This window comes from Hesperophylax consimilis, chromosome 23 (assembly GCF_061612785.1).
Source record: "Hesperophylax consimilis isolate HC1 chromosome 23, BYU_Hcon_1.0, whole genome shotgun sequence".
Classification (NCBI taxonomy): domain Eukaryota; kingdom Metazoa; phylum Arthropoda; class Insecta; order Trichoptera; family Limnephilidae; genus Hesperophylax; species Hesperophylax consimilis.
In genome coordinates, this window is record NC_142858.1 from 16,738,936 (window position 1) to 16,766,055 (window position 27,120).

The window sequence follows — 27,120 nt, forward strand, 5'->3', positions numbered from 1 at the left end:
AGATCAATACCATCCAATTACGGCTATAACAAATCATTACTCATCTCTCGATAGCGCAATCCATTCACCGTAACTGTTGCTCCAGCCTCATTTTCGAAAAAGTAAGGTCCAATGACTCCGCCGGACCATAAACCGCACCAAACAGTCACATATTGAGGATAGAGAAGCTTTTCAAAAATAACTCTTGGGTTTTCCGAGCCCCAGATGCGACAATTTTGCTTGTTTACGAAGCCACCGAGGTGGAAATAGGCCTCATCACTCAAGATGTATTGCATTTGATTCACTCAAGTGAATTTTAATAATTTCAATGCATTGTTGAAGCGTGTATCGTTCCATTTTTATTAATGGCGTAGTTTCTACTTGTCAAATGTCAAAAAATGACAGCTTCAAAAGTAACATCTACCGAAATAGTGGGCTATTCAAAATAACACCTCTTATTTGAAAACCCAGTTCTGGGGCGGCGATTACATCTGCAGTAAAAATAATTGTTTCGATGAGGAATACTTAACACAATAATATTTTGATATCTGTAGCAGTTAATTTCTGTGTTTCTCAATAAATTATTAAACACATTTCACAATTGAAAAATAAATGCACACAGGAGTTACGGTGTTACAGATTGCATAATATTTAAGTAGAACAGAAGAAGTATATATGTAGAATGAACAGTAAGTAAACAATTAGGAACATAAGCATATAAATACTTAATTGATGGAATGAAAATTAACAGAATACTAGATAATAATATAAATTATTTGCAACAATTCTGCAACTCGTCATTGAAAATTAATATATGTACTCTATAGTCTACTAAGGTTTTGCTTCATAAAAGCTTTTGTTTATAGTTGTTCCAATAACTTTACCAAAGAAAAAAACAAATTATTTACAAGGTATAAAAAAGTTTTTCACAAAATAATTTCACACAGTAAATTCTAGTTGATTGAACCCCATTGCTAGACGGCTTATAAAACAGGCTTTAAAATTTGACCAAATGATGATGGGTCGAGAATCGGCAGTTGCCAGGAGCTGTTATGAAGTGGCCAATGTCAAAAAACGTTCATGTAATGACAATGTCTAATATGACATTCATGCATTTTCCATGAAAATTAAATCACACATGTACAAGCGTCGCAGCCAAAAGGTTCATAAAAAATGTGTTAAAAAGCATCTGCAAATCATAAAACAAACACACTGTGATATACTAATTTTAAAAACCTTATTACAGTCAGTTATATTGTGCTGGCTACGTGGTAATCTCAAGCAAGCCTTAAACAGGGTAATGTATAGTCCGTTTGACTGGAAGGCCAAGCAATTTTTCCAGTTTGAGGGTGTGTCCCAAGATCTCCAAGCAGGAGTGGACTAACTGTTATTCATGCAGGGGAACGTCGTTGCGGCGGTAGGCTTCTGTGTCGAGCCGCGTCATGTTTAGCGCCTCCGTCTTGAGGAAGTCCACGGTCTTGTACACCGTGGGGGACTCTACGGCCGACCGGGTCTTCATGTGCGACGGTCCCGAGTCCTGAAACAAACATATGGAAGTTCAAATAGGACCTACGGAGCCAGAGTCACATATGCATAACAGTTACATGTTGTCAATAAACTTTAAATTATGCATACTACATAACAGTTCCATGATAAAACAGAATAGGTACAAAACAGAACACAAAAAAGTGATATGTAAGATATGGGAAGTGGGACAATGGGACAATGGCATCCCCATTAACCTTTTCTATGCGTCATTAATTTGTATCACTTCGTTCACACGCGGGGCTATTTATTATCAATCTAATTTATGACTTTAAACAATAATCACGCATGGATTTTAAAATTTGTTTTAAAAAATACGTCGCTTATGTCTTGAATTATCTTTTCAAGTATAAATAAACAATCCGAACATCAATGGGGCTTGATAAAAATTCGAAGTATATATTCATAATGTAACTGATATGGTTTGCCCGGGCGGCCATGTTTATTTCAAGGTTAACGATACACATGATTATAAACATGCCGGAGTAGAGCTCTTCAACTGTGGTGCGATGTAAGTGGTTGATTTATGGGTGCGATGTCGCGTTTGACTGGATACATGAAATATTGACACACTTAAAAAGGTTCATATAATAAAAAATAACTACACTTAAATTTACAAAAATAATGAAATAATTTTTCTGTTATTATGTCACCGTAAATATGTATCACTCAATATATTTTTTTATCGTGATTTTGAAACAGTTCTCAACGCATAACGGCAGAATCATGGCTTTCATGTATTTCAGCAGCTTCGCAATTATTATCGACATCAAATGTCCTGAAAGAATCCAGTTCAAGGTATGCTGGATGGTATTTAAGTCACTTAACGGAATGGCTCCGGCTTATTTATCAGAATTGTGTATTCCAGAAGATTCCAACTCCCGACAATCAACCCTTAGGTCAGCAACGTCATCAGCTATCGGAAGGTTGAAGGAACCAAAGCGCACACCAGATACTAAGTTCGGTGAGCGTGCTTTTGCCGTGTCAGGACCTAAAGCCTGGAATGGACTGCCACATGATTTGAGAATGATCGCAGACTCGACAGAATTTAGGTCTAAACTTAAAACGCACCTTTTCAGACAGTCGTATCCATAATTTCAGAAACCTAAACTTTCACAGTTGACGGCAATTTAAATTTAAATTAACAAAATGTAAAAAATACTAAAAATAAAATAAAATAAATAAAAATAATAATTAAAAATAAATAAATAAAAACGATAACAATTTGTAGGCTTTTAAGACAGTTAAAATACATTTAAATTAAAATAAAAAAAACTATAGCAGACTTAAGATCATGCGACGATCAGTGTTTTTTGATATAGTGTCCTCTGCGTGCAGTTCTATCTTTTATAAGCATAAACTTTTTAATATAAGTGTGTTTGTTGGAAGTGACTTGCCAGGTAAGTATGTTTTGGTATCATTTCTAAATAACAAAGGTAGATCCTAGGAAATAAATTGTACAACGCCCTTGAGGTGATTTTTCACAAAAACGGCGCTCTACAAATTATCCAATTATTATTATTATTATTATTATTATTATTATTATCACTGTCACTAATTTCAAAATCTGAATCTATTTCTAAAGTAGCACCAAATATTTCTTCGTCATTAAGACCACGACCCGACATTTTGTATTTTGGCAATAAAAATACTTTCAAGAATTGATAAAAAGTCAAACTTGTACAACTTTACACTTGATTTTTCAATATAAAAAAGTTTTAACCACGTATCTTTATTTGAAAATAATCTAACACTGACGAAATTTTATATTTCTTCAATAGTTTGAATGAATGTATGTAACTGAACTTATTTTAAAATATGATAAATCAGATTTAATGTACACTGTAATTAAAATAGTTCATATCCACGAAAAAGCAAACAATAATTCGATAAAACAATGTAATCTACACGGCGAGCGTCTCTGTTTGAGAATCTTATAAAATGCGCCTGCGCAATAACGTGTGTAAAGACGCGGGAAGAATTCAAACTGATTCATTTTTCGCTCTGAGTTGGAAGATCCCTTCAAATCTTTGTATCGATGATTAGGATACGTATTATGGATAAATATCGTAAGATGTCAGTAGTGTAAAGATGTGAGATTTTTTAGGAGTATAAGTTTTACCGTGCTCAAGCATGTTTCATACCCATAACGCCGAAGAAACTTTGCGTCGCACAGATGTGCCACCCGCGTACAGGGCATGTACAGTGCGTCGCAGGCGTGCGTCTCCCGCAGAGAAAAGGTTAAGGAGAATGAAGTAAGGAAGGGGGATTCTGATCTGGCCAATAAACATAGCTAAAACCAATTCAAGCAATGTTTTAATTCTGAATGGTAGCCTCTCACCAATTTGATTATGAAAATACCTTTGACTATGGGCATGTATGTGATAAAACACAGGCTTTACAACTGCAATCCTTGATCTAGGGTTTATCTCACGGCCCTGCCATGGAGGCGAGTTATTAAAAAAATGAGAAATATTCAGTAAAAGAGGCCTTAAATGAAAGCAAATTTAATGTGCTTCACACTCAATACAACATATATCTCAATCGACTAAAATTACAAAATACTGTGCAAAGCTTTAAAAAACAGATACAGTTTTATGGAAAAAATAGTAAAATTACAGAATTCATAATTAGCATCATTGGTAAAAATAAAAGTACAGGCAAATCATTTTAAAGAGGACCCTTCAAATATATTTGTGCTCATCGACATAATTAAAGAGGACACTTCGAATTACACATATTAACCGGTCAGCAACGTAAGCAGATATACACGATAAAATAACGATAGCAGTCAAGTACAATAAGCGTGTTTACACGTCAACGCGTGTGTTTCCACAAAAATCGTCATAACTCCGTTATTCTTCTAGTGACATCCCTAAAACAAAAAGTAAAATATTCGTATTGAATGAAGCTTCACATCTCTATTCAAAGTTATCCATAGAAACCCGTAAAAAGACCTACTCAGTGGAAGCAAATTTTACCCGCCAAATCGTAAAACGACGCCAAGAAAGCCGTTTGACGTGCCGACCCGCCTCGCAAGTTTAATTATTTTTTTAAAAATATATTTTGTATGAAATGGTCAAAAAGTGAAGTGACAGAATTGTTTATTGTACATTTGTACGATGAAATAAGTGTTTTTTTTTTACATTATCCGTGATTTTAGTATCGTTTTTACATAAAACATTACAGGTGAGTCATTTTTACAATTTTTTCATGTTTCCATTCTAAATTTAAATATTTACAAATGTTAATATTTATTTATGATACAACAATTTGAAAGCCTATTTTGTAACCTTTCTAAAACAGTTTTTACTATTCGGCTCCGTTCAGTAATGTTTCATTTATAGAGCTTTGATTGTGAGGCGGTAATAACACAACGTTTTCGTGAAATTGACATTTCGGTAAAGACATCTTAGCTTCAAGTTCGCGAAAAGTCGGAGGGGTTAATGCTCATCGACAGAATGAAAAGTTAAAAATTACAGAGGACACTTTGAATGTGTTTGTGCTCATTGACAGTATGAAAAGTTAAAAGTACAGGCAAATCATATTAAAGCGTTCTTTGCTCATCGACAGTGTGAAAAGTTAAAATTTAAAGAGGACACTTCGAACGTATTTGTGCTCATCGACAATATGGAAAGTTTTTTTTTTACTATTTTGGAACATCCGCCCACCTGTGCACCTTGCAAATGCCCAAAGATACTAGGAGCATACAACTGTAATGAATTATGTTTAAATTTAGACTTGCGATTCAGTTCAACAATGTTCTTTTCATATTTTTTTGTTTCATTCTTCAGCTTCCCAAAGCTGAGTCTCCAGTGACAATATTACCAAAAGTATTGAACCAAATGTTGGTGCAAACTGAAACATTGGGACAGGACGCAATGTTTTTGTTTTGCCCTTTTTTTAAACATTTGGTTGCTGGAGAATAATGACAATTTAAAATAAGTCACAAAATATAAACATAATTACTAGTACTTCTGTGAACTGCAAAATGTTAAATATTCCAATTTGACAGCTCTGACAAAATAAACAGATACTATCAAATAACAGATACCATCATTGACCGAACCCGAAATTCACAAACAAATTTACACACAGACGAAATGAAAAGTGGTAGAGTTGAAACGGACTTCGCTATGCTCAGTCAATTAATAAATCAAAAAAAAATTTTGTTTCATCCAGTACACCACTACACAAAGCAAGGGTATCTTTAAAATGATTTACATGTAAGTAGCTATGTAGGTATTCAAATAACTCACCGAACTGGGAATGTCCAAATCTAAGTCCAGATATTGAAGCTTCTTTTTATTCATCTCGTAGCGCTGAGATCTAAAGTACGCATCCTGGAATATTAAAAAGGGAAATTAATAAAATGTGTAGGTACATAAAAGGGATACAGTGAGTACACAAATTCTTTTTGCGAAAACAATAGGTCACTTGCAACAATATATAATATATATATAAATTTTTTTATTTTTTTTTTATTCTTAGACATTTTGTGTAATTTATTTTTTTAATCATAACCATGGCGATTTTCTTTGAATTTCAATATGCAATGCAGGACCATATTTTTATATACCGGAAAGAACGGATATAATTTAAATTGATACGAAAAAAAAAATAGCTACAAAAAACAAATAATTGTAAGCCGCCAAGTCAGGCGTAAAAGAAACTTTATATCATAATATCTATCAAAATTCTGACAGTGAGCAGTCTCTTGTTTGACGAGTTTTAACTACTGTAGATCATAAAAATAATAATAATTATTATTTTTTTATTTTTTTTAAAGAAAGACAAACATTCCCGGGTTACGAATAAATTGACAATATTTGAAAATCTCCTACTACCACCACAGAAAGCTGAAAATGTTGCTTGTGTTGTGATGGAGGACTTAGCCAGCCAAGGAATTGAACACTCTACGCCTGGGTGGGACCCAAACGCGATGTCAACTCGGCCACCGACTGGTCTGACATTGTAATGAGGATTTTCTTACCTGGTGATCTAAGGACATGGTTGTTGCTACTCGAGGCCGACCCGGTTTTAGTCCGCGGTTAACAGCAGGAGGACTCTTCAGGTTCCAGTACTGAAAAATAATAATACTTAATTATAAAATATTGAAGTTTGATAAAGAACAGAAAGCAAGCACCATGCTGTCAATTTATTGAGAAAAAAACAATTATTAATGAAGAAACAGAAAATAATAGTGAAGAAGGATTTATAATGGAAAAAATTAAAATAAAAAGATTTGAATCATCATCCGTCAACAAGATCTGATTTGGTCAGGCCATCGTATGACTCGACCACTGAAAATCTCGGTTTGGTCACAATCAAGTCATCTGAGGAGCCTTTTGCACCATATTTCTTGTAGTTTTATTACCCCCTTACTTATAAATGCGGTGTAAATATTATACTGCGCGCAAGGTCAGAATCATTGTGATTGTTTAGCTAAAACGGTCTTAAATCAGGCTCGTGGCCGGCTTTACCACACCAATGTTGAACAGGTGTGTAAAGATCTAATTAGCAACAGCCTAAGTGATTAACACCTATTTTTGGGTACTTTACAACAATAATTTCTAATTTACCTAACACAACTTTTGTGAAATATATCCTCTTAACAAGTTAGAAAACCCAATTAGGAAACTTGCTTACAAAGGAAAGAACTGAACCATGTAGGGTTAAAATTTTATTCAATTACTGTTGCGGAGAAAAATAAATTTCGAATTACGAATTAACGATTTTCAAATTCTAAAACCATTTTGTATGAAAAAAAAATTTCTGTGGATATTTATTTGGCGAAAATTTCGAATTATGCGTTTTTTAGAATTATCAGGGTTCGAATTAACAGGGTTTATTACTCCAGCAAGTTCCCTAAACAAATACTTTATATAGTTCATCAGCATAGACTTACGAAAAATCACAGGTTGGTTTGACAAATCCAACATTGAAATGACAACTAAAATAATGTTTGTGTAACAAATCTTATATTATAGGTAGGTACTTTATTGTAAGTTTGAATTCTTCAAGCAACAGTTCCATTTTTGAAAATTACACTTAAGCAACTTAGCAAAGCATTGTACTGAATTCAATGAACTGGAGTTATGCAGGTCAGATACACAACCGAAATTAGTATTTCTGATTCTGTTACTATCGCACTTCCAATTGCACTTCGGAAACTTTGTGCTATCTACATAAATGACAGGGACTAATCTGTAATCTGTAATAAATTGACAGTCAGTGGTATTTAGATTTTTTTTGACAGTTCCTGTTTAATTCCGATTCATGGGGACGACTGCGATTGTCAGTGTTATGTTTGTTTATTTGATCTGCTGTTGATTGAGCATTCAAGCTAAAATGTCATCAATTAATAGCAAACACCCAGGCCGATAATCGGCAGCCAATTGGGGCAAAATATTCAAAATGGTGCTGATCATGTATTTGTGACAAGTTTATGTCAAATATGACTGTCGGTCAAATAATTGGAGTATTGGCGGAAATCCCAAAAGTCTGCAAGTGGACAATCAAGAAAAATCACCCGCGTTGCTTAGCAGAATGGGTTGTTAAGAATCAAAAGCATTTAAGATAAAAATATTAAAAATAAGCGTCATTGATAGTATGTATAAGCATGTTAACAAACTGAGTTAGCAAAAGGTATAAAAATTCTGATCCCAGTCCTGGTCAAAACCTTTTTTTCAAAACAGTCAATTCGTGGTATGTTGTGGTAGTGGCAAAGGCAATTAGTAAAAGCAAAATAAAGTTTATAAACTAGTACCCCTCGGGAATGACTAAGTTCATTGTGGTCCAGATTATATCTGAATGGCTGGCCCCTCTCAGAAGGGGGGGCGGCGTTGTAATATGCCACTTTACCGTGGAGGCGATGCGACCTTGGCATGTCGTATGTGTAGTTTGATAGTGCAACCTTCAAAACAAATTATTACAACTGATGAACATAGCCTGATGGTCGTCAAGTTCACATGATGGGCGATTGAATAAGTAAATGATGAAAAACAACCAGTATAAAAGAGGCGATCAGCGCAGAAGCTGAAGGCGATAAATTCATTATTATTTGAAGAAAAAACTATGCTATAATATACTAATTTAACTATAATTTTAATAATAATAAACCTTTTGATCATTTTGAGAACTTTATTAAATAATTTCATTCTCATAAATAACTTCATTGGCGGTTTATGGCCTACTCAATCGGAGATTAAAAAAAGGGGAAAAAAGCCCACATTTATATAGACAAAATCCATATTGGTTTTTTCCATAATACTACACTTATTATTATATGGAAACATACATGTTTCCTTACATTTAAAGGAATCTCACCACATCCCCGCAAAAGGTCCGTGACTAAAGAATGTAAAGTCGTAGGCTTCAAAATAGACTATAATATGAAAATCATTATTTTCGCAAGAAACTGGTGGTTTTTTTAATATAAAAATGTGACATTCTCAGTAATTAACTTAATCTAATGACAGCTTACAACGCGATAATCACAGAAAAAATCTTTTGATTCTTACAAAATACTATTCTATACAAATTTAGTCTTAACAAATCTCAGTCGCTGCGAACGCGAGCATCTATTACATTTTTAAGGTTGGCAGGTCTATGTTTTCTATGAATCTAAGAATTAAAATGTGACAGCAGGTCCATGACAGTTATATTCATAATGCACGTTTGGGATTCGTTTCGGACTTTCTCTTGGGCAGTATGATTATCACACAGATGGGTGGATTTTGAGCCCGGAATTTGAATGACGCGCTGTTGCAAGTATGGTAAAAATATAATACAAGTTTATCTTGTATATGTAAATATGTATATATATATTATATTTATATTTTACACATAACATTGAATCTAAGTAAGAATCGTGGCTCCCTTATCAGGCACAAGAGCTCCTCTTTTCTGATAAGGTATACATGACCAACTATGTACCTAAATATGATATATTGCAAAATATGTATGATTTAATGTAACTATGATCTATATTGAAATAATAAAAAAATAAAAAATAAAATAAAAAAAATCTTCTTTATTATCTTTTTTATGGAAGTTCACTGCACAAATGCATATTAGAGATAACTGCCACTGGTCAGTGTCCTAAGTACCATTTAGTACAAGTAAATCAATTCAAGGCTATTTGTAGAATGGATTAGAATGCAAAATATGTAGACAAAATTATTCTCAAGGGTAATTACATATTTAGCAGTAGAATGGAAAGTATGTGACTTGAGCTGTTTTCTTTAGATATTTTTCATTGGTTATAAATGACCAAGTTCATTATTCATTATCAGAATGTTTGATTTAAAAAATAAACATAAGTTGCATTCATTTCAATACATCATACTGAGCTCTTTGGAGCACAACTTATATGGATATAATAGAAAACTTACAGAGGTGCCTCGGAGATCTCTCAGACCAATCAAATTAGAGTGTAATTCCGATGGCTCGTGAATTCTGGGACCAATAAATGCTTCTCTGTAACAAAACAAGAAGTGACATAGAGCATAAATCATTAAAAAACATTTTGTGGGTTTGAGCGCCAAAGAAAATTCAGGAATACCACCGAAAGCTCTGATAGCTGTAACTCACTCTTTCTCATAAACAACGCAAGTAATAGAAAGAAAGGTTACAGCGGAACACTCAGCGGCAGGAGTATAGTGTACTGGCGCATTGCATTAGATGGGCTAAAAACATGAAGGGCGGGCAAGGGAGTAAAGGTGCGCAACATTGTAAATAATAATGATTTTCTGCAATATGACACAAAATTATGTTGGTTGAAAATTTCAGCAAATTAACTTTAAACCTCTAGTTTGTACAAATGTTCAGCAAACCACCGCACAAGCAGGTACAGTCCATAGAGGCTGTAAAACTGTGATTAGATGTAATCAATTGACTATGGACTGAGTTCGTAAGACGCACATAACATCAAGCAAAATTTATTTGCAAAAAAATCATCTTATCAAGGTTTATTAGTGAATCGCAATCGCATTGAAACCAAAGGTATTTTCTAGTAAAACCTTGTAAGTCAGTTTAAGACAAATATAGAGGAAAAGATACCTTATCAATTTTTATTTTCAATAACAAATTTGACAAAGATTTATATTGTTTATTTAGTTATAAAATAAGGTTTCAGCCGGTTGTTTTACTTCCTCAAATTTTTTTTCTCAAACTGTCTCAGGACATCTTGGTTTTAATAAGTAGGTGATAATATGTTTGAAAAGTGGGTTACAAATATACAATGATTTTTATTATTTGTTAGGTTATACAGTAGCAAACATTTTTTGAGAGTTTCAGTCTATTATAGTCATTTGATCAAGGTCATGTAGCAAATTTACATTAAAAAAATAAATAAGGAAGAAGAATGGCAAAACTCATAAACCATTAAACCAATAAACATCCATATCGCTGCTACTCTAATGGGAGTTTAAAAGATTAATAATTTTCAAAATGCAAAATCGCTTTTATGCCATCACTGTATAGTAGAACTCCGATAATTACAAATGCACTGAAGTATTCTAAAGTAACCAACATATTACACAGAGAAAAGTTTTAAAATTGAATTACGCTTTCATGACAAAAAGTTTTTTTTATTTGCGATCATCAGAAATGTATTTGTGCATAATACATTTCTTTACGAATTGAAAATATTATATAATAATAGTTTTCCATTTTAGGCACATTAAAACACATCAAAAAAACTTTTTTAATGCGTGTAAATTAGATAATTTACATGCATTAGTTTTAAACCATGAAAAACAAGGCAACAAGTAAACCCTTTACAATGTGAAAAACGAAAAAAAAAAAAAAAAAAATTGTCAATAAAATTAAATGTATACAAAAAAAAATACTAGGAAACTACCAAAACAAACCAACGGAAAACAACAGGAAGAAACTGAATTTAATATGCAGTTTTGATTCTAAGCTTCTAATAGAAGCTTTAAGTCAGCGACAGACCACGCTATAATTTCGTGGCTTGGCCTATTTCAGCATATCACTCGCCATACATTCCCATTGGGATTATATGAAGAGCGATATGCTGAAATAGGCCAAGCCATAATGATTATAGCATAATCTGTCAGCCCCATTATGGCGGAGGGTGCGTAAATTGGATCGGCAAATCGATGAATTGAGTTGGGGAACACAATATTTTCAAACCAGTAACGTTTACGCTGTTGCCGAATTATGAGGTTCTATTGTGTGCGTAAAAAACATTATATATGTATGCTACATAATAAGTAATATTGAGGAGAAAACTAACAAACTAACTGACCATCACGCCATTTCACCGTAAGGGTAGGCAAAGAGGATAGACCTCCACACACTGTCTCAGCACACACTCCTTGCTTCATTCACATGTATATCTGTTTAAATATTGTTATTCTGACTATTGACATGACTTGACTCAAGCATTTGATTCACTTACCAGGTCATGTCCCCCATGTTCCTCAAGTGTCCCCGACTACTTCTACCACTATCTTTAAAAAAAAAGTTACATAAATTCTCCTCAATCCTGTCTTCATTCATCTGCTCTACATGCCCAAATCATCTAACTTCCCTTTCTTAATCTTAACCATTGCGCTAACATCATCTTTGCATTATTTCATTAGTCACACCATAAGTTTTACCATTTGTATATTATGAAGAATAAAAACATATATACTTTTGAGTTGATTCTGCAGTGAGGTGTGAAGGCTTGGGTGGGCGAGGCGGCATAGGAGTTCCTGCAAAAATAATAACTTCATTTAGTGGCGGCTAACTCAAAGGAGTGTTGGAGCAACGCACTTCCAATATTTCGGTCAATCTAAAAATAATAATTATCAATCGATAATAATATCACCGACAATCATAGCAAATAACAGTAATGCTATATTGTTACTTTAAAAAAACTCCAAGAATTAATTCAATACGAGCGAATTCCATATTGCTCATTGAGAAACGTCATCCGGGAACAGCAATTATCTATACGCGCAGAGCGTGGTTGCTGACCATAGTATTGAAATTTCTCCGAAACCTAAACGGCACTCGCCAATGGCTCTTGCTCTTCCACGAGATGGCGCCACTTTAGTTTGCAGCTCGCATACCGATCATTCCAACAAGTCGGTATAAGCTTCAAATTTGCTATTTGCTAGTGTCTTTCACCGCTGAAGGTTAACCTGACCTTACGTAGGGATAGATTGGCAATATTTTTAACGCACCAGCCATTTTTGTGGGTACCAGCCGCCACTGGGCATATGTATTGTTTAGCAATCTTTAGTAAATTAGACAAAAATTTTGCAACAAAAAAAATATTATCTAAAAAACTAAGTTATTTCAACATTGATGTTTTATTCTTAAGTGTGAAAGGCAGAAAATACAAAATAAATTAATTACCGGGAGAAATGCGATCTGATACAGATAGTCTTCCAAATGTTTTACTCATAAGCCTCTGCACAGCGTCCAGTTCACCATCTAAAACAATTTTTTTTAAATTAGTTTGATAAAATTAACAATTAAAATTATTATGGGTGGAGAAATTACGACTGCGATTATTAATTAAGAAAAGAGAAATCGAAATAATGCCAGAAAGAACATTTTACAAGATGTGTCATTCACTATTTGCAGAATGAAATTATTCCACATAAAACATTGAGATTTTTTGTTTATTTACATTAGCTTAGAAAAAAAATTCCCCCAGAGCCTATGTCATCTTTGGGGATGCTATGTGGAGGGTTTTTTTAGGGAAAAGAAGGAGATGAAGTTCTGGGAAGGAAAAATCCATGAGGGGTGGGTAGGAATTTGGGAGTCAGGGAGTCCAGGAGTGACGGGCGTTTGAATTTATCCCTCCCACTGTGGTGGAAGTGATGGGTCGAGAGAGTTCTGCTGGGAAAGGTTAAAAAAATCTCCCTCAACTAGTCCATCCGGCCAATTCGGCCTGCCTCACAGTAGATGGGCAGATGTATCTGCCGCAAAGACCCAGACAATCCTCACCCCATGAACCCGGGCACCCCGCAGTCAAACCAAGTCACCAAACGTAACAAACCACTTGGAGTGACCTGTGGCAGAGGTGTTGGTTATCCGATGAATGGTTCCTGGGGAATGTAACCTTGATTGCTTATCAATTTGCATTTTATTATGCAGAATGCTCAATTATGATGTCTTAGAACAACATTCAATTGCACAATTCTTAAAAAGATGTACAGTTAAGCAAATAAGTTTTAATTGGTTCATATCATGAAAGTGACAAAGATCATTTTGCCAAGTCAGAAGTGTGATTCATTTTTCCGCCTACGTCATGAAATTTGACTTGGGTATTATTACTCTGTTTGGTTTTTGGGTCAATAAGTTAATAATAATAATCGGGTAATTTGTGTATCGCCATTTTTGTGAAAAATCGCTTCACAGTGCCTTTGATTCAAGGGTTTTGTGCTTTCCACTCGTTAACCCATTATTTCACTTCTGCCCCGATGTTGGACATTGTAAGGCAAGAGGCATCATTGGCTTAAGGAGGAGGCTGACATTACAATACCAGAAGACAAACAACAATATTTAAATAAAAATCGGATATGGTTATCCGAGATACTATATATGTTACAAACCAATTTCATTCGAAATTTGGTAATCATTTAAAAAAGGTAGCTGCCAAAAATATGGGAAAAAATAGTTGCAAGATGATATTTTTAATTCTGAATTTGAATTTGACTTTTAATAAATAGGTTCCAATGGTCGAGTGGTTTAAGACGCATGACCCGGTAAGACAAGAGATCCGGGTACTATTCGTAGTTGTGATCGTTTATTTTTCTGTGTCTTGTTCTATTTCATGTTTTGTTTAGATTTATTAATATTATTTCTTCTTCTTCAACTATATAATAAATTAGCAATGAGAATCTGAAGTCTAATTTTAAGTATTATTGATCATCATAATATAATTCTGTTGTACTAACCACGGTGATTCATGGATTTGGCTTCATCATTTTCAAAGACTGAGTCATTATCGGGACAGTGCTCGCTGGATTTATTATGGAGGCCCCGGGGAGCGTGCCGGTCTTCGATCAGGCGGAGTCGGGATGCCATTTCCATCTGCACCGCTTCGTGATTGCCAATCTCTCCATCCGGCTGGATATTGTTGTAGTGTGAGTTGAACACAAATATAAGTGATTTATCACCCTCCTGAAAACAAGTTAAAAAATGGCAATATTATATTTAGGTACATATGTAATAACATTTAAAGGAAACAGTCCCGTGGTCATATCCCTTTCCCTCCTGTTACGGGCTTCATATGCTCTGCCGGGTAACCTGAGAAAGAGATATAACCAAGCAATGCGAATTCTATTTATTCCTTTCACACATCTCTTTCCCTTGTCTTACATCTCTCATATTCATCTGATCTACCGGACAACCTAAGATAGAGTTATAACAAACCAATTCAAATACTATTCATTCCTCTAACATCTACTCCCCCAGTTCCCACTGTGTTTCGGGTAAGTTCAATATATCTCTACTGTTACAGAAGGCCGCGTGACCGCTTGAATGTTAACAAAACATTTTAATAATTTAATTATGCTTAAAACTAACTGCACAAATATAAATATTCCACTCTACAGCTATGATTCTAAATATTGTCATTAATGAATGTTTTATTACGATGGAAATATAACTCTATAATATTTTTTAAAGATAATTTTAATAAAATAACTTTGTTTGGACACAACCATATTGACCGTATAAATAAATATATAAAATATATGAATAAATAAATACTAAAATTAATATTTAATTACAGTGCAATAGGAATCATAAAAGGATGAGCGAACATCAATTTGAAAATGGTGAGTGGGGGTGGATAAGAGAAAGAGGGTAAGGTGTAGAGAAGGAAAAGGCGAACATGTCAAAAATTGGGCTTTCTTTTGAAAGAATTTAAATCAACAATTGTAATCCCTGTATGCTTTTAAATAATAAAAATGTGATGAAATGTTACAATGTTGTAAATCAAACCGTTCGTGCACCAGTGACAAGAATTTTTTGTGGCATTGGACTTTCACCCTAGCTGGAATTTTTTTAAACGCGATTTAAACCTCTATGCCATAAGAAAGTACATAAAAAATTTTAATAGAATCCCATGCGCTTGATACACGGGTCCGGTGTTCCAAAGGTTAAATAAAATACTGTGTTAGACAAAGCTGGATAAATTTGAATGCTGCACTGATAATGTTTTAGATTGGAAACTAAAAAAAAACTAAACTAAAGGAATCAATTGCCATACAAGTAGTTCGGTCTTTAAGTTATTTTAATAATTATTTGAGCCAAGTAAACTTACTTGAACATTTTGTTTCGGTGGACCAGTAATGCACTCCGAAATCGGAATATAGGGCCCTGAATTATTGTTGGGTGAAGGCTGACTCACTGCCGCTGTCTCTCCTCCGCGGGTGTAGACTATAAAAGAACATAATCATTATTTAGCTGTACATTGAAAATCACAAATGAATGACAATTTCTTTACAAAATTTGAAAACTGTGCATTAAAAATTAACCCGTAAAATAAACAAAGTTTTTTTACTATAATATATCCATATTCAAATGTTTTTTAAACATTAAAAAAATTGTTTGACGGAGGATAGTACACGGAATATGACACGGAATATAATATAATATTTATATGACACGGAACGAGAAATTCTAAGCAAATTAGATTGCCAACAAGAAAAAAAACAAGCACCCAAAAATCTCTGATGTACCAGGCCGTTCAACTCTATAACAAAATCCCGAAGGAAATTGCTGTGATAGAAAATATTAATAAGTTCAAAAATGAATTAAGAAAATATGTCTATCTCAATTACTAATGTTTCTTTTTTGTGACTTTAATGAAATATTTAAAGAAAGATTATGTTTGCCAAACAATGTACATGTTATATGTTTATAAAACTATTAGCACACACGAAGATGTGAGCTAACTTAAGATTAATAAATAAATAAATAGAACCTTCCTACCCAGAAACTGGAGTCAACAACTCTACCAACTGAGTCAAATACCGATTGGATAAAACCAACATATATTATTTATTAAAAGGATAGGAAAAAGTAGATGTAAGTAATAAGGTTTACAATTTACAATTAACTGCTGTAATGTCATTGACTTTGAGAAAAATGCATATATGTCCGCATGATTCCCACCAAAAGTTGATAGAATGCATTGTCATTGACAAAGAGTCTATCTGCTGAGTTTCACCTCGATCAGATGTCAGAAAGTGGGTTAATTTCAACTTCCAAAATTTGCATTCTTTCACCGAATCAAAAGTGAAATTCAAACGGATGTATTTAAAAATTAATATTAGCTGTTTTAAGCCTATTGTCCTTTAAAAGGACATAAATTTTTACAGAAAAATTATTCTCATTGCGAAAAAAACATTTGGGACTAATAAAGATAAATAAATAAATATTGCAACAAAATAAATCGCAGTGATTTTTTAGTAAATATTAATTTAGGGAAAATATCAGCTATTGCCACTAACAAATAATCTATAGTAATAACACCTCCAACTTCTGACGTTTCCTATACATCCTGATGGCAACCTGTTACACTATCGCCTCCTAGGGGCATGAGTAGTGCGCCTTGGTTTTCTCTCATACATTTTTATGCTAAATTATATTCTTTATTTTACTTAGGATGAGAATTTGAACAATTCATCAAATTTCAAAGTTGATTTTCAAGTTCTGTGAAGGTTCTATTCTTACCCGTCTTTAATAAATTATGCTAGTCGAAATTTAAAAAAAAAAATTAGATATCCCAAAAAATATTAAAGCGGTTATTAACTCTGTCTTTGATGGTTTAGAAAGGTAATAAAATACTTATACACGGTGTCCGGAAACTCGTAGTACAAGCGGGAAACTGGAGAATCTACACCACATGGGGAACCCAAAAAAACATAAAGTTTTTTGATTTGAGCATTTTCAAAAAAAAAAAAAAAACCAAAAAAAAATATTTTTCGGCTATTTTAGGGTTAAAGTTTTTTCTGGTGTTTAGGGTTGAATAACAGATGTTTTAACCCTGCAGAGCAGAAATATTTTATGATTACACCGGGTTAAATGAAGGATGATTTCAAAATAATGCTTCAAATCCGAGTTTCTTCATTTGTTTTACTTTCAAATAGTTTTAATTAGTTGGGTACTTTGATCTTCAGTAATAATTTATAAGAATTTGATTAAAAAAAAAAAAAAAAAAAAATCATCTTCAAACTCGATTTACTCGATAACGAAAGCTCAAATAAAAAAAAAATATACTACAAAATCGACTCCAAATGTGATGTAGATTCACCAGTTTCCCGCTTGTACTACGAGTTTCCGGACACCCTGTATAGTTGTGGAAATTTTACAAATAGATTTATAAATATATTATAATATGAATGAACTCAAAAAAATTATAATTAATTAATATAATATATCAAAACATTTAATTTATTCGATAATTCAAAATACATACAAAATTCTGTTTTTCCTCCTTCATATAAACTGGGCCACTTCAAGACCTGCATTAATAAATCCTTTCCTACAGCCCTTACTTTAACTCGCCTCATAATGCTGCCCAACTGGGTGGCTACATAGCTCCCCTGCATTTACACTATACAGACAGGGGCGTTCTTTTGAGGTTTCACATAAAAAAATACAAAAATGTGTTTTGAACATCGAACTTGAACACAGAATGCTACATGGAACTATCACAGATTTCCCGAATAAACTCTAAAATTTTAATAACTATATTTTCATAGTTTAATCCACGTTTTACGTAATCAAGAACATTTTCAACTATAAAACTGTAAATGTTTTGAAAAATGACTTGGGAGTGTTTTTGCTTTTTGTACGTAAACTGAACCACGGAATACCACTTTTTTAAAATTTTTTATATATTTATTTTATCAATATTGATCAAAATACAAATTAGAAAGCACAAAATACTAAATAAATTCAATTTGCCGCCATTGAAAGGCATGTCAAAGTCAACACGCTACATTAGCTCCCTCTAGCGGCTAGAGTTGTTGAAATTGCGACTATTTCACTGGAGTTTGACATATTATTAATATTATAGGGTATTTGCTAATAAGTACTTCAGAACAAGTCTGTGGACTTTTGAACAAAAAAAAAACTCCAGAAGTTTTTCAATGTACCAAAGGACTTAATAAACCTAATTTACCCCTCTGGAAATAGACTACTAAAATGGGGCTGACACACTTGCGCTATACTATCATGGCTTGGCATATTTCAGTACATTCCTCGCCGTACATTCCTCGCCATACATTCCCAATGAGAATACAGCGCGCTTGTAACGTGGTCTATCACAGACATAAATCAATGATTAGGTATTTTAAAATATGTGCTGCGATTGGTGATAAGAAACATAACTTTTTAAGAAAGTTTCACTGTACACGAAAATGCCATGCATGCTTACATGGTTTTACTACAGTAAAGAAATCTAGCGGTAAAACCACAGACATAGGAATTAATAGACGAGAAGATAATGGCGAGGGGTAAAATCAACTGTTGAAGAACGAAGGGGGTGAAGCTGACTGTGATTCGTCAATAAATCAATCTGACAGTAAATAGGCATCTCGCATTATAATATCACCATTTACTTCTTAAAAGTAAAATCTGCTTTTGAATGAATAGACATTTTTACATGGGAGCGCAAATTACTCGCCACGTTATGAACAAATTTGCGAAGTCCAAATTCGGCAAAAAAATTCGGTTCTATTTTCAGAGTCGAATATTTCGTTTAAGTATTTAGTTAAGACACTTTTATAAATGTTCATAATTTACTTCCCAGCAACCAACCAGCTTTGTGTTTCGCGTCCAGACGTTTCTCGATGTGATAGTAACAACTGATTCATATTATACGATGTGAATAATATGCTTAAAATAAAGTAAAATAATGCTTATATATGGAATGTAATACGACAATTGGGTTTATTCTCTTTTTTTCATCTATTTTTACAAGTTTTCATAGTACAAGTCAATATTTTGCCGTGTTATTTCGTAAAATGAACCGATGATGCCTCGACCATAGTTCGCACAAGAATGATGACGTCACGTTTTCAAATTTCACTTGAGGCCATACGCGAGCACAGCCGGCTCCAATGTAACCGGTATGGGGAGTGGGGATAATACGCTTTTAATCACTTAGGGCAGGTCTACTAATATTCATATGTCTATGGGTAAAACCTTCTAAACTGAAACAGTACACAGTAATTCAGAGCTCTACTATCGTAAAAGGTTATAATTCATCCTTTCCAATTTAAACACGCACATTAAACTTCTTGATTCAAGCAAATATATCAAAATATCTAGTGAAGAGGAAAAAATTGCATTGTTTTTGATATTTTGACAAGTGCAAAACAAGAGTTTGTGAGTGCGAATAATAATGTGTGACTTTTTTCTTAAATAATTAATCAATAAGCATTTCAAGGTACTCACATTTATCATCATCAGTGGACTTCATACCGCATGATTGACAAATAACCTCAACCCACTTTTCCATTTCTAAAACGCAATCTGCTTCCAGGTGGTAAACTCGTGTGGTGGTTCGAATAGAGAAGACCGATCCTCTGTAGGTCGAGCCCTCACTGCTTCTCCGTTGCATCTGCAATCCGGCGTCAACCTGAAAGAGAAAGGGAATATTTCAATATTGTTTCAAAGAAATTCTTCAAAGCCAATCCTGCAATATACTTAAGCTGGTCAAGAAAACTTACGTATGAATTAATTAATTAACTAATTTAAACGCCCTGATGGGCTTTTACATGATTTACTGCATAATAAAGTGCCAACAAAAGGTTTATTATTTTTAAACAACAAAATAAATAACCAAACAATGAACATAATACATGGTACTTATAATTTTAAAGAGAAAAAATAAATTAATCCAGTTTTAAAAGTGCAGATTGCATAAAAATAATATAAATTAAACAGGTCGATATTTACAATAACATATATAAAATACCCAATAGTTTAAGTACAATTTGTCAGCGAAAAGCTTTATAGAATGCAAACAAATGGATATCAATACTGCTTTTATAGCCATGAGGCAGCAAAAGAAAGATTAATTGACCCCTCCTACTTAAACTATTGTAACCCACAAAATGGTAATTTTGAGTTTATGTACATATCTAGTTTGGATGCTGTACAAATTTTATCTGTAAATTAACAAATATATATGTAAACAGGTTTTTATACACTGTCATTTATCATAACTCCTTTGTGCTGTATGACCAAAAAAAAATAAACTTTTCTCCTCAAAAATCAGGATTTTGAAGCAATAGTTTACGGAGGAAGGGCGAAATTTGTAACAGCACAAATGATGCAGTTTTCTCAGTCACATTTACAGAGTTGTACAGGGTCCTACTTTCACCTCACAACTTTAACCATTTTCGGTGTCAGAATGCTATGAGGTCTTCCAGAAAAACCATTATGGATATTCAGATGAAAGTGTTTCAACCAAAAGTTATTATTGTTAATAAGGAGATGGTCGGCATGTCTCACACAAGCCATAGGCCCATTTCGCTATCTCACCTTATCCCTACAACAGGATCCCATGATACATATTCAATGAACGAAGTTTACCTACAATATCATGGGATGTTTGTGCAGTGTGCATCTGAACTTTCTCCCTGTCAAGGAGGGACCTTGGCATTGTTGATGGGTATTTCATCATGCTCTTCATATTTCCTAGAGATGTTGGTGCTTTCCACTAATAACAGCTGCTATGTCTCTGAGGTGTTAACACTCACTGAGGTTCTATTTTGAACATTGATTAGTTGCCTTACTTTTTCTTGGATTGCGTTATTCATATCAGTGTTGGGATTTGACCCACTTTTCAGTATGGAATCCCAGTTCCTTTCTCGATCTTGGAGCCGACTGCAAACCAAACCCCCTGGTCCATGAAGGTTAGTCCTGGATGTATGTCATTTTCTTTTCTTGGGGGATAAACCACTCTAAACATTGCCTGAAGCGATGTTCTCAGCTTATTTGCAATAAGGAATTTGGGTCCATTTCATTCTCTTTATCAACATCTTCATTCAAATTTAAGTACTAGAAGTTTGTTTTCATTGTTAAATTAATTCTAGAAGTTTGAATATTTTTAATAAAAACTAAAAATTTTAAAAGTGGGAGGGTGGGTGACGTCATCCATGCGCTGAACGTCCTGTGGTTAGTGCATTTTTTTATTCTTTAGTAAGGAATTCCAGCATGTAACAGAAAGAGATGTTTAATTATCACTTTGTACAAACTTAACACGGAGTACATTTGACATCAGATTTCGTTCGACCAATCATATACACATCAAAGCTTTTAAATCATTTTTAATGATTTATTAATTCAGAGAGTAAAAACATAGATATTTGTAAGTATTTCAGAATCGCTGTTTTTTTATCTACTTGAATATATTTTTTAGTGTCAAAATATTTTTTACTCTAATTCCTTATTGTGCATCTTTCCAGCTTCTCAATTTAATCATTGTCGTAAATCTTATCTATCTTATAACTGGTTTAAGGCAACTCTCTCATCCAATGCCGTTTCCATTGCAGCCTGTAGGTTGTCACCAACCCGCTTAACTCAATGTTTGTTCGTGGTAGATTCAGCAGAATGAATGGAGTAAATGTCCCAGTAAATCGTTGACTTTGAACATCGTTGTTTTCAGGATTATTGTCTTCAAATAGATTGCTTACACATTCAGCGTTTTTACAAAAGCCTTGTACAGTAGATTGCTCTATTCTAGGCTTGAGACCCTACATTCTGATTCAGATTTTGCTTGTTGACAACATTAGAGCACAAACCTTCTCGACGGTTATATGTATCTCTCTCTTTTTCATCACATAATTTTATCTAAAAGACAGCTAGAAAATTAATTTCTCAGTATCTCTGATTAGCCGTCGCTACGTGGACCCTGTTGTTCTAGGCTAAAGTGACAATAAGAAAATTACTCCAACAGATGTTATACCGCCTGTAGTCTTAAATAACAATAAGCAGCGATGATTTCGCAGCGATGATATCTGACATAAAGTGCATTAATCAATCAAAAATATTTAGATAATGAGAATATTTACTAACTTGTTCACACAAATCGAGATCAATGGTACCCTTCAATTTGCGACTATTTCTGTCGGCGTAGTAATCCAGAAAGTACTGTCCGGGCAACTCACACGACTGTCTCAAGGTAAACCAACGGCGACTCCATTTCTGAAATAAATCACAGGTTACGGATGATATTACTTGATAAATACATGCATGATAGGTATATTGCAATATTCAGGAAAGGTGAATGTAAAAGTTAAGGGTAGGGGAATATAATCTGCGGGGATCTACACGGCATAAGCAGAAAGTTGAATATTAGTAGGACATTTCACATAGTATATTCAACCTGTTGCTGACCTTAATAATTCATGGTACGTTTAAGGGTCATTTGATTAGTGATGGCATGAATACAGCTTCTGCATGAACTTAAACCTAAGTTTCAAAATTTAAGACCTTTAACTGCAGATAGATGCTTTAATCACTGCAGTCAAAAAATATTCTCAAATGGCTCAAGAGTGAGAACCAGTTGGAAAGACATTTACATTCTCCAGAGGCATGCGTTTGGATTTATTTACATGAAAATGTTTCTAATAGTTTGCGCATTTGACCAGAACTCTAGATTCTAATTGAGCATGAAACCATCGTAAGTTGGGATGGGCTGGCCATGGAAATCAAGAACCATGACTAAGTAGAAGATTGTTTATACATACGTGGATTTGTCTATAGCGTACTGTACTTAAGAATCTTACTGTACATGAAACTATTGAAATATAGCAATATAATGGCCATATGGAAAGAACACCAGATGAAAGGAAACTGAAAATTATGATAAAATAGGTGTCCCAGATGAGGCAGACAATAGGATGGGAGGGCCCAGGGAATGGAGAGAAAATCATAGGGACCAGAGACAGTGGAGAACATTTGTCAAATCCCTTTATGGATGATGTGTAACAACTTGATGATGGTAGTGATGAAGAGTACAAAAAGGAGCATATTGGTAATTCATAGGATGGGAGGGCCCGGGGAATGGAGAGAAAATCACAGGGACCAGAGACAGTGGAGAACATTTGTCAAATCCCTTTATGGGTGATGTGTAACACCTTGATGATGGTAGTGATGAAGAGTACAAAAAGGTGCATATTGGTAATTCATAGGATGGGAGGGCCCGGGGAATGGAGAGTAAAATTAGAGAGAGAAATCATAGGAACCAGAGACAGTGGAGAAGATTTGTGCAGAGTGTCAAATCCCTTTATGGGTGATGTGTAACACCTTGATGATGGTAGTGATGAAGAGTACAAAAAGGTGCATATTGGTAATTCATAGGATGGGAGGGCCCAGGGAATGGAGAGTAAAATTAGAGAGAGAAATCATAGGAACCAGAGACAGTGGAGAAGATTTGTGCAGAGTGTCAAATCCCTTTATGGGTGATGTGTAACACCTTGATGATGGTAGTGATGAAGAGTACAAAAAGGTGCATATTGGTAATTCATAGGATGGGAGGGCCCGGGGAATGGAGAGTAAAATTAGAGAGAGAAATCATAGGAACCAGAGACAGTGGAGAAGATTTGTGCAGAGTGTCAAATCCCTTTTATGGGTGATGTGTAACACCTTGATGATGGTAGTGATGAAGAGTACAAAAAGGTGCATATTGGTAATTCATAGGATGGGAGGGCCCAGGGAATGGAGAGTAAAATTAGAGAGAGAAATCATAGGAACCAGAGACAGTGGAGAAGATTTGTGCAGAGTGTCAAATCCCTTTATGGGTGATGTGTAACACCTTGATGATGGTAGTGATGAAGAGTACAAAAAGGTGCATATTGGTAATTCATAATAAAATATAGGCACCGCGAGTCTGGACGCTGAGGTGTTGATTGTCATGTTTAATAGACCTTGCAGATATGGGTTTATATAATAAGTATTGTGAAGTTCTAATAAAACAATAGTTAAACAAATGCGCAATGCATATAACTAATTCTACAGATAGGTACAGATAATGTATAATTAGAGCTCAATGCAATGGGAGATAAGAACAGCAACATTGTTAGGATGATCTCAACTATTACAATTCTGTGTGCAGTTAATGGGTGCATTAATAAAATACATCAAGAATTAATAACCTTCTAATCATATTCCCATAATACATAATATTTTTCATTACAACATAAATAATTGCAGAATGCAGCATTTACCTAGCTTGATCGTTACTAACCATATATTATTTATAATATAAATGCATATTATTGGGATCAAAGTACATGAAAATAATGCTCATTATTTAAATCAATTAGGGTTACACATTCTACAAATGTGTATATGGATCAATGCAGACCACCCATTAGGCATTGCCCTGTAGTGGGCCAACCCTATCATCAGGATGTCAGAAACTGTCAAATATATTTATTAAATTATGCAATTTTATTTTAAATCCTTTTTGCGCATATTCCTACAATAAATTAACGTTAAAAATAGCGAAACGCATCGAATACGTAAACATGCTTTTGAAATTATGATTAAATGACATTAAAATCCAATGAAATCATCACTCCCTCGAATCCATTCCATGAAGCATATTTTTTGTTTAGATTATCAACAGATGTTAGTTTTCTCGTAAGCTAACAGATAAATCAAAAGTGCGGGAAATACACTGAGACATATGTTAGCAGGTAGGAATGTCAATCGAAAAATTTGCATATCGCACAAAACAAATAACATTGATTTTGAAATAAGAATAAACACTTACGGCTCTCCATGCTACACGCTTCGAAGGAGGAGACTTGGTCAACCAGCCTTCGTAAACAATGTTCTTGTTTCTCGACATAGTTGCACGCCACCCGTTGCCAACGTCTTTTGCTTAAAAGTCAGTAAAACACAAACACGAAACGAAAACAATCACAAACGCCGAAAATTGACAAATAAATCTATGAACACACGGGAAAAGAGATCAGTCAGCGACCACCCTACATGTGCCTACATGATACAATATGATACAATATACAATATGGAATTACGGAACGGAGTGAAGTGTGAATTACTGTGAAGTTGGATACGTATGAGTGCGAACTCCGGCTGTCCGGCATGAACTACGTACGTATTACCACAGACGAAAAATTGACGTTTGCGGCCATAGAGAAAGTGACGCACAAAATTAAATTCGTTCCAATTGCATTTGAAAAAAGAAATGTTTACATACAAAACAGCAAATTGGTTTCGTGCAAATTCAAAGTTTTAAATACATATTAGTTAGAAGTTAGAAAAAAAAGTTTTTCCATTATAAACCAGCCAAATCGCTGTATTTTTTAATTTATGTTCTTGTTATTTTTAATTTTGTTTCTTGCATATATTATTTTTTAATGTAATTTTATTTTTATTATTTCTTTCTCACGTTTCAAAACTGTCTATCATAATTGTACCACCTATATGTAAAAGCCCTCTGGGCGTTAAATAAATAAATAATAATACAACAAAATAATTCAACCTTCTTTACAGAGAATAGGAGTCGACAACTCTACCAATTTCGCCAAATGCAGATTGGATAAGTATGACCAACTTTTATTTTGTACATTAACTCCTTTAATGTCAACCGATATCAGAAAATAGCGTATTTCATGTCCGCGTTTGTGTACGTGATTTTCGCATAACGTTGACAGAATGCATTGTTATCGACAACGAGTCGATCTGCTGAGTTTCAGCTCGATCGGATGTCGGAAAGTGGGTTAATTTCCACTTCCAAGATTTACATTCATTCATTCATTCACCATCGAAAACGAAAGTGAAATTCAAATAGACGTATTTACAAAAAAAAAACGTAATAAATAAATAAAAAAAATATCAATTGTAATAGAATTTTGAAAATGCGCAAATAAAAATAAATTTACTGTTTTTGGTTTTTTACTTTTATTAGGTAGAGTCGCATTAGAACACCGAAAAATAAAAATAAATCTTTTTGGATGAAAATAATGACTCATAATAAAATGTTGGGAAATGGAATGAGTCACCTTTGGTTTTTAGCCGGTATTTCAATTGCTTTATGAGCTCGGCTTGGGAGATATTTATGTTCGTCAATTTTATACTAGTATGTTTCCTGACAAACTTAGGATTACAAACAAACTTTAAAAAAAAAAACAATTGAAATACCGGCATTGCTGGTGACAATTATTAATCCCTCTTAAAAATAATGACATTTCATGAATTATACATTTTTTGCATTGTCATATTATATTTTATTTATTTATTTTATTTTATTAATACAAGACTTAGAGGGTACATATGGTTTTTGTGATATTTCACCCTCCATGCTAGGGATGACCCTATGTTATGGCGGGTGAATTTTACAGTTTGTACAGAATCTATACATTACTATAACATGAAAAAGAAAAATAAGAAAAATGATGTAAAGCTAGTTTGGGTTGAAAGAAGAGAATGGAGAAGTTGGAGAATTATAAGAAGATGAAAAGTTTGAGAAATTATTAGTAAATAGATCACACTAATTAATTAAGTACATACTATACCGCTAAGTTAGGGAATAAGGATATACTCGTATTATGTTTTGTCTGAAAGGTG

General features: G+C 33.9%; 1 protein-coding gene across 1 annotated transcript; it reads right to left on the reverse strand.

Annotated features, from left to right (window-relative positions):
* Positions 1–724: 724 nt before the first annotated feature.
* dos (daughter of sevenless) lies at positions 725–25,535 on the reverse strand. The gene is made up of 12 exons (XM_089645742.1): positions 25,301–25,535; positions 22,597–22,725; positions 19,969–20,152; positions 15,824–15,939; positions 14,451–14,676; positions 12,901–12,978; positions 12,191–12,251; positions 9,921–10,005; positions 8,294–8,440; positions 6,518–6,607; positions 5,784–5,867; positions 725–1,516 (listed from the first exon to the last, which is right to left on the reverse strand). The coding sequence occupies exons 1-12, from the start codon at positions 25,376–25,378 to the stop codon at positions 1,367–1,369; spliced, it is 1,428 nt and encodes a 475-aa protein (XP_089501868.1). The 5' UTR covers positions 25,379–25,535; the 3' UTR covers positions 725–1,366.
* Between the last annotated feature and the right edge of the window lie 1,585 nt (positions 25,536–27,120).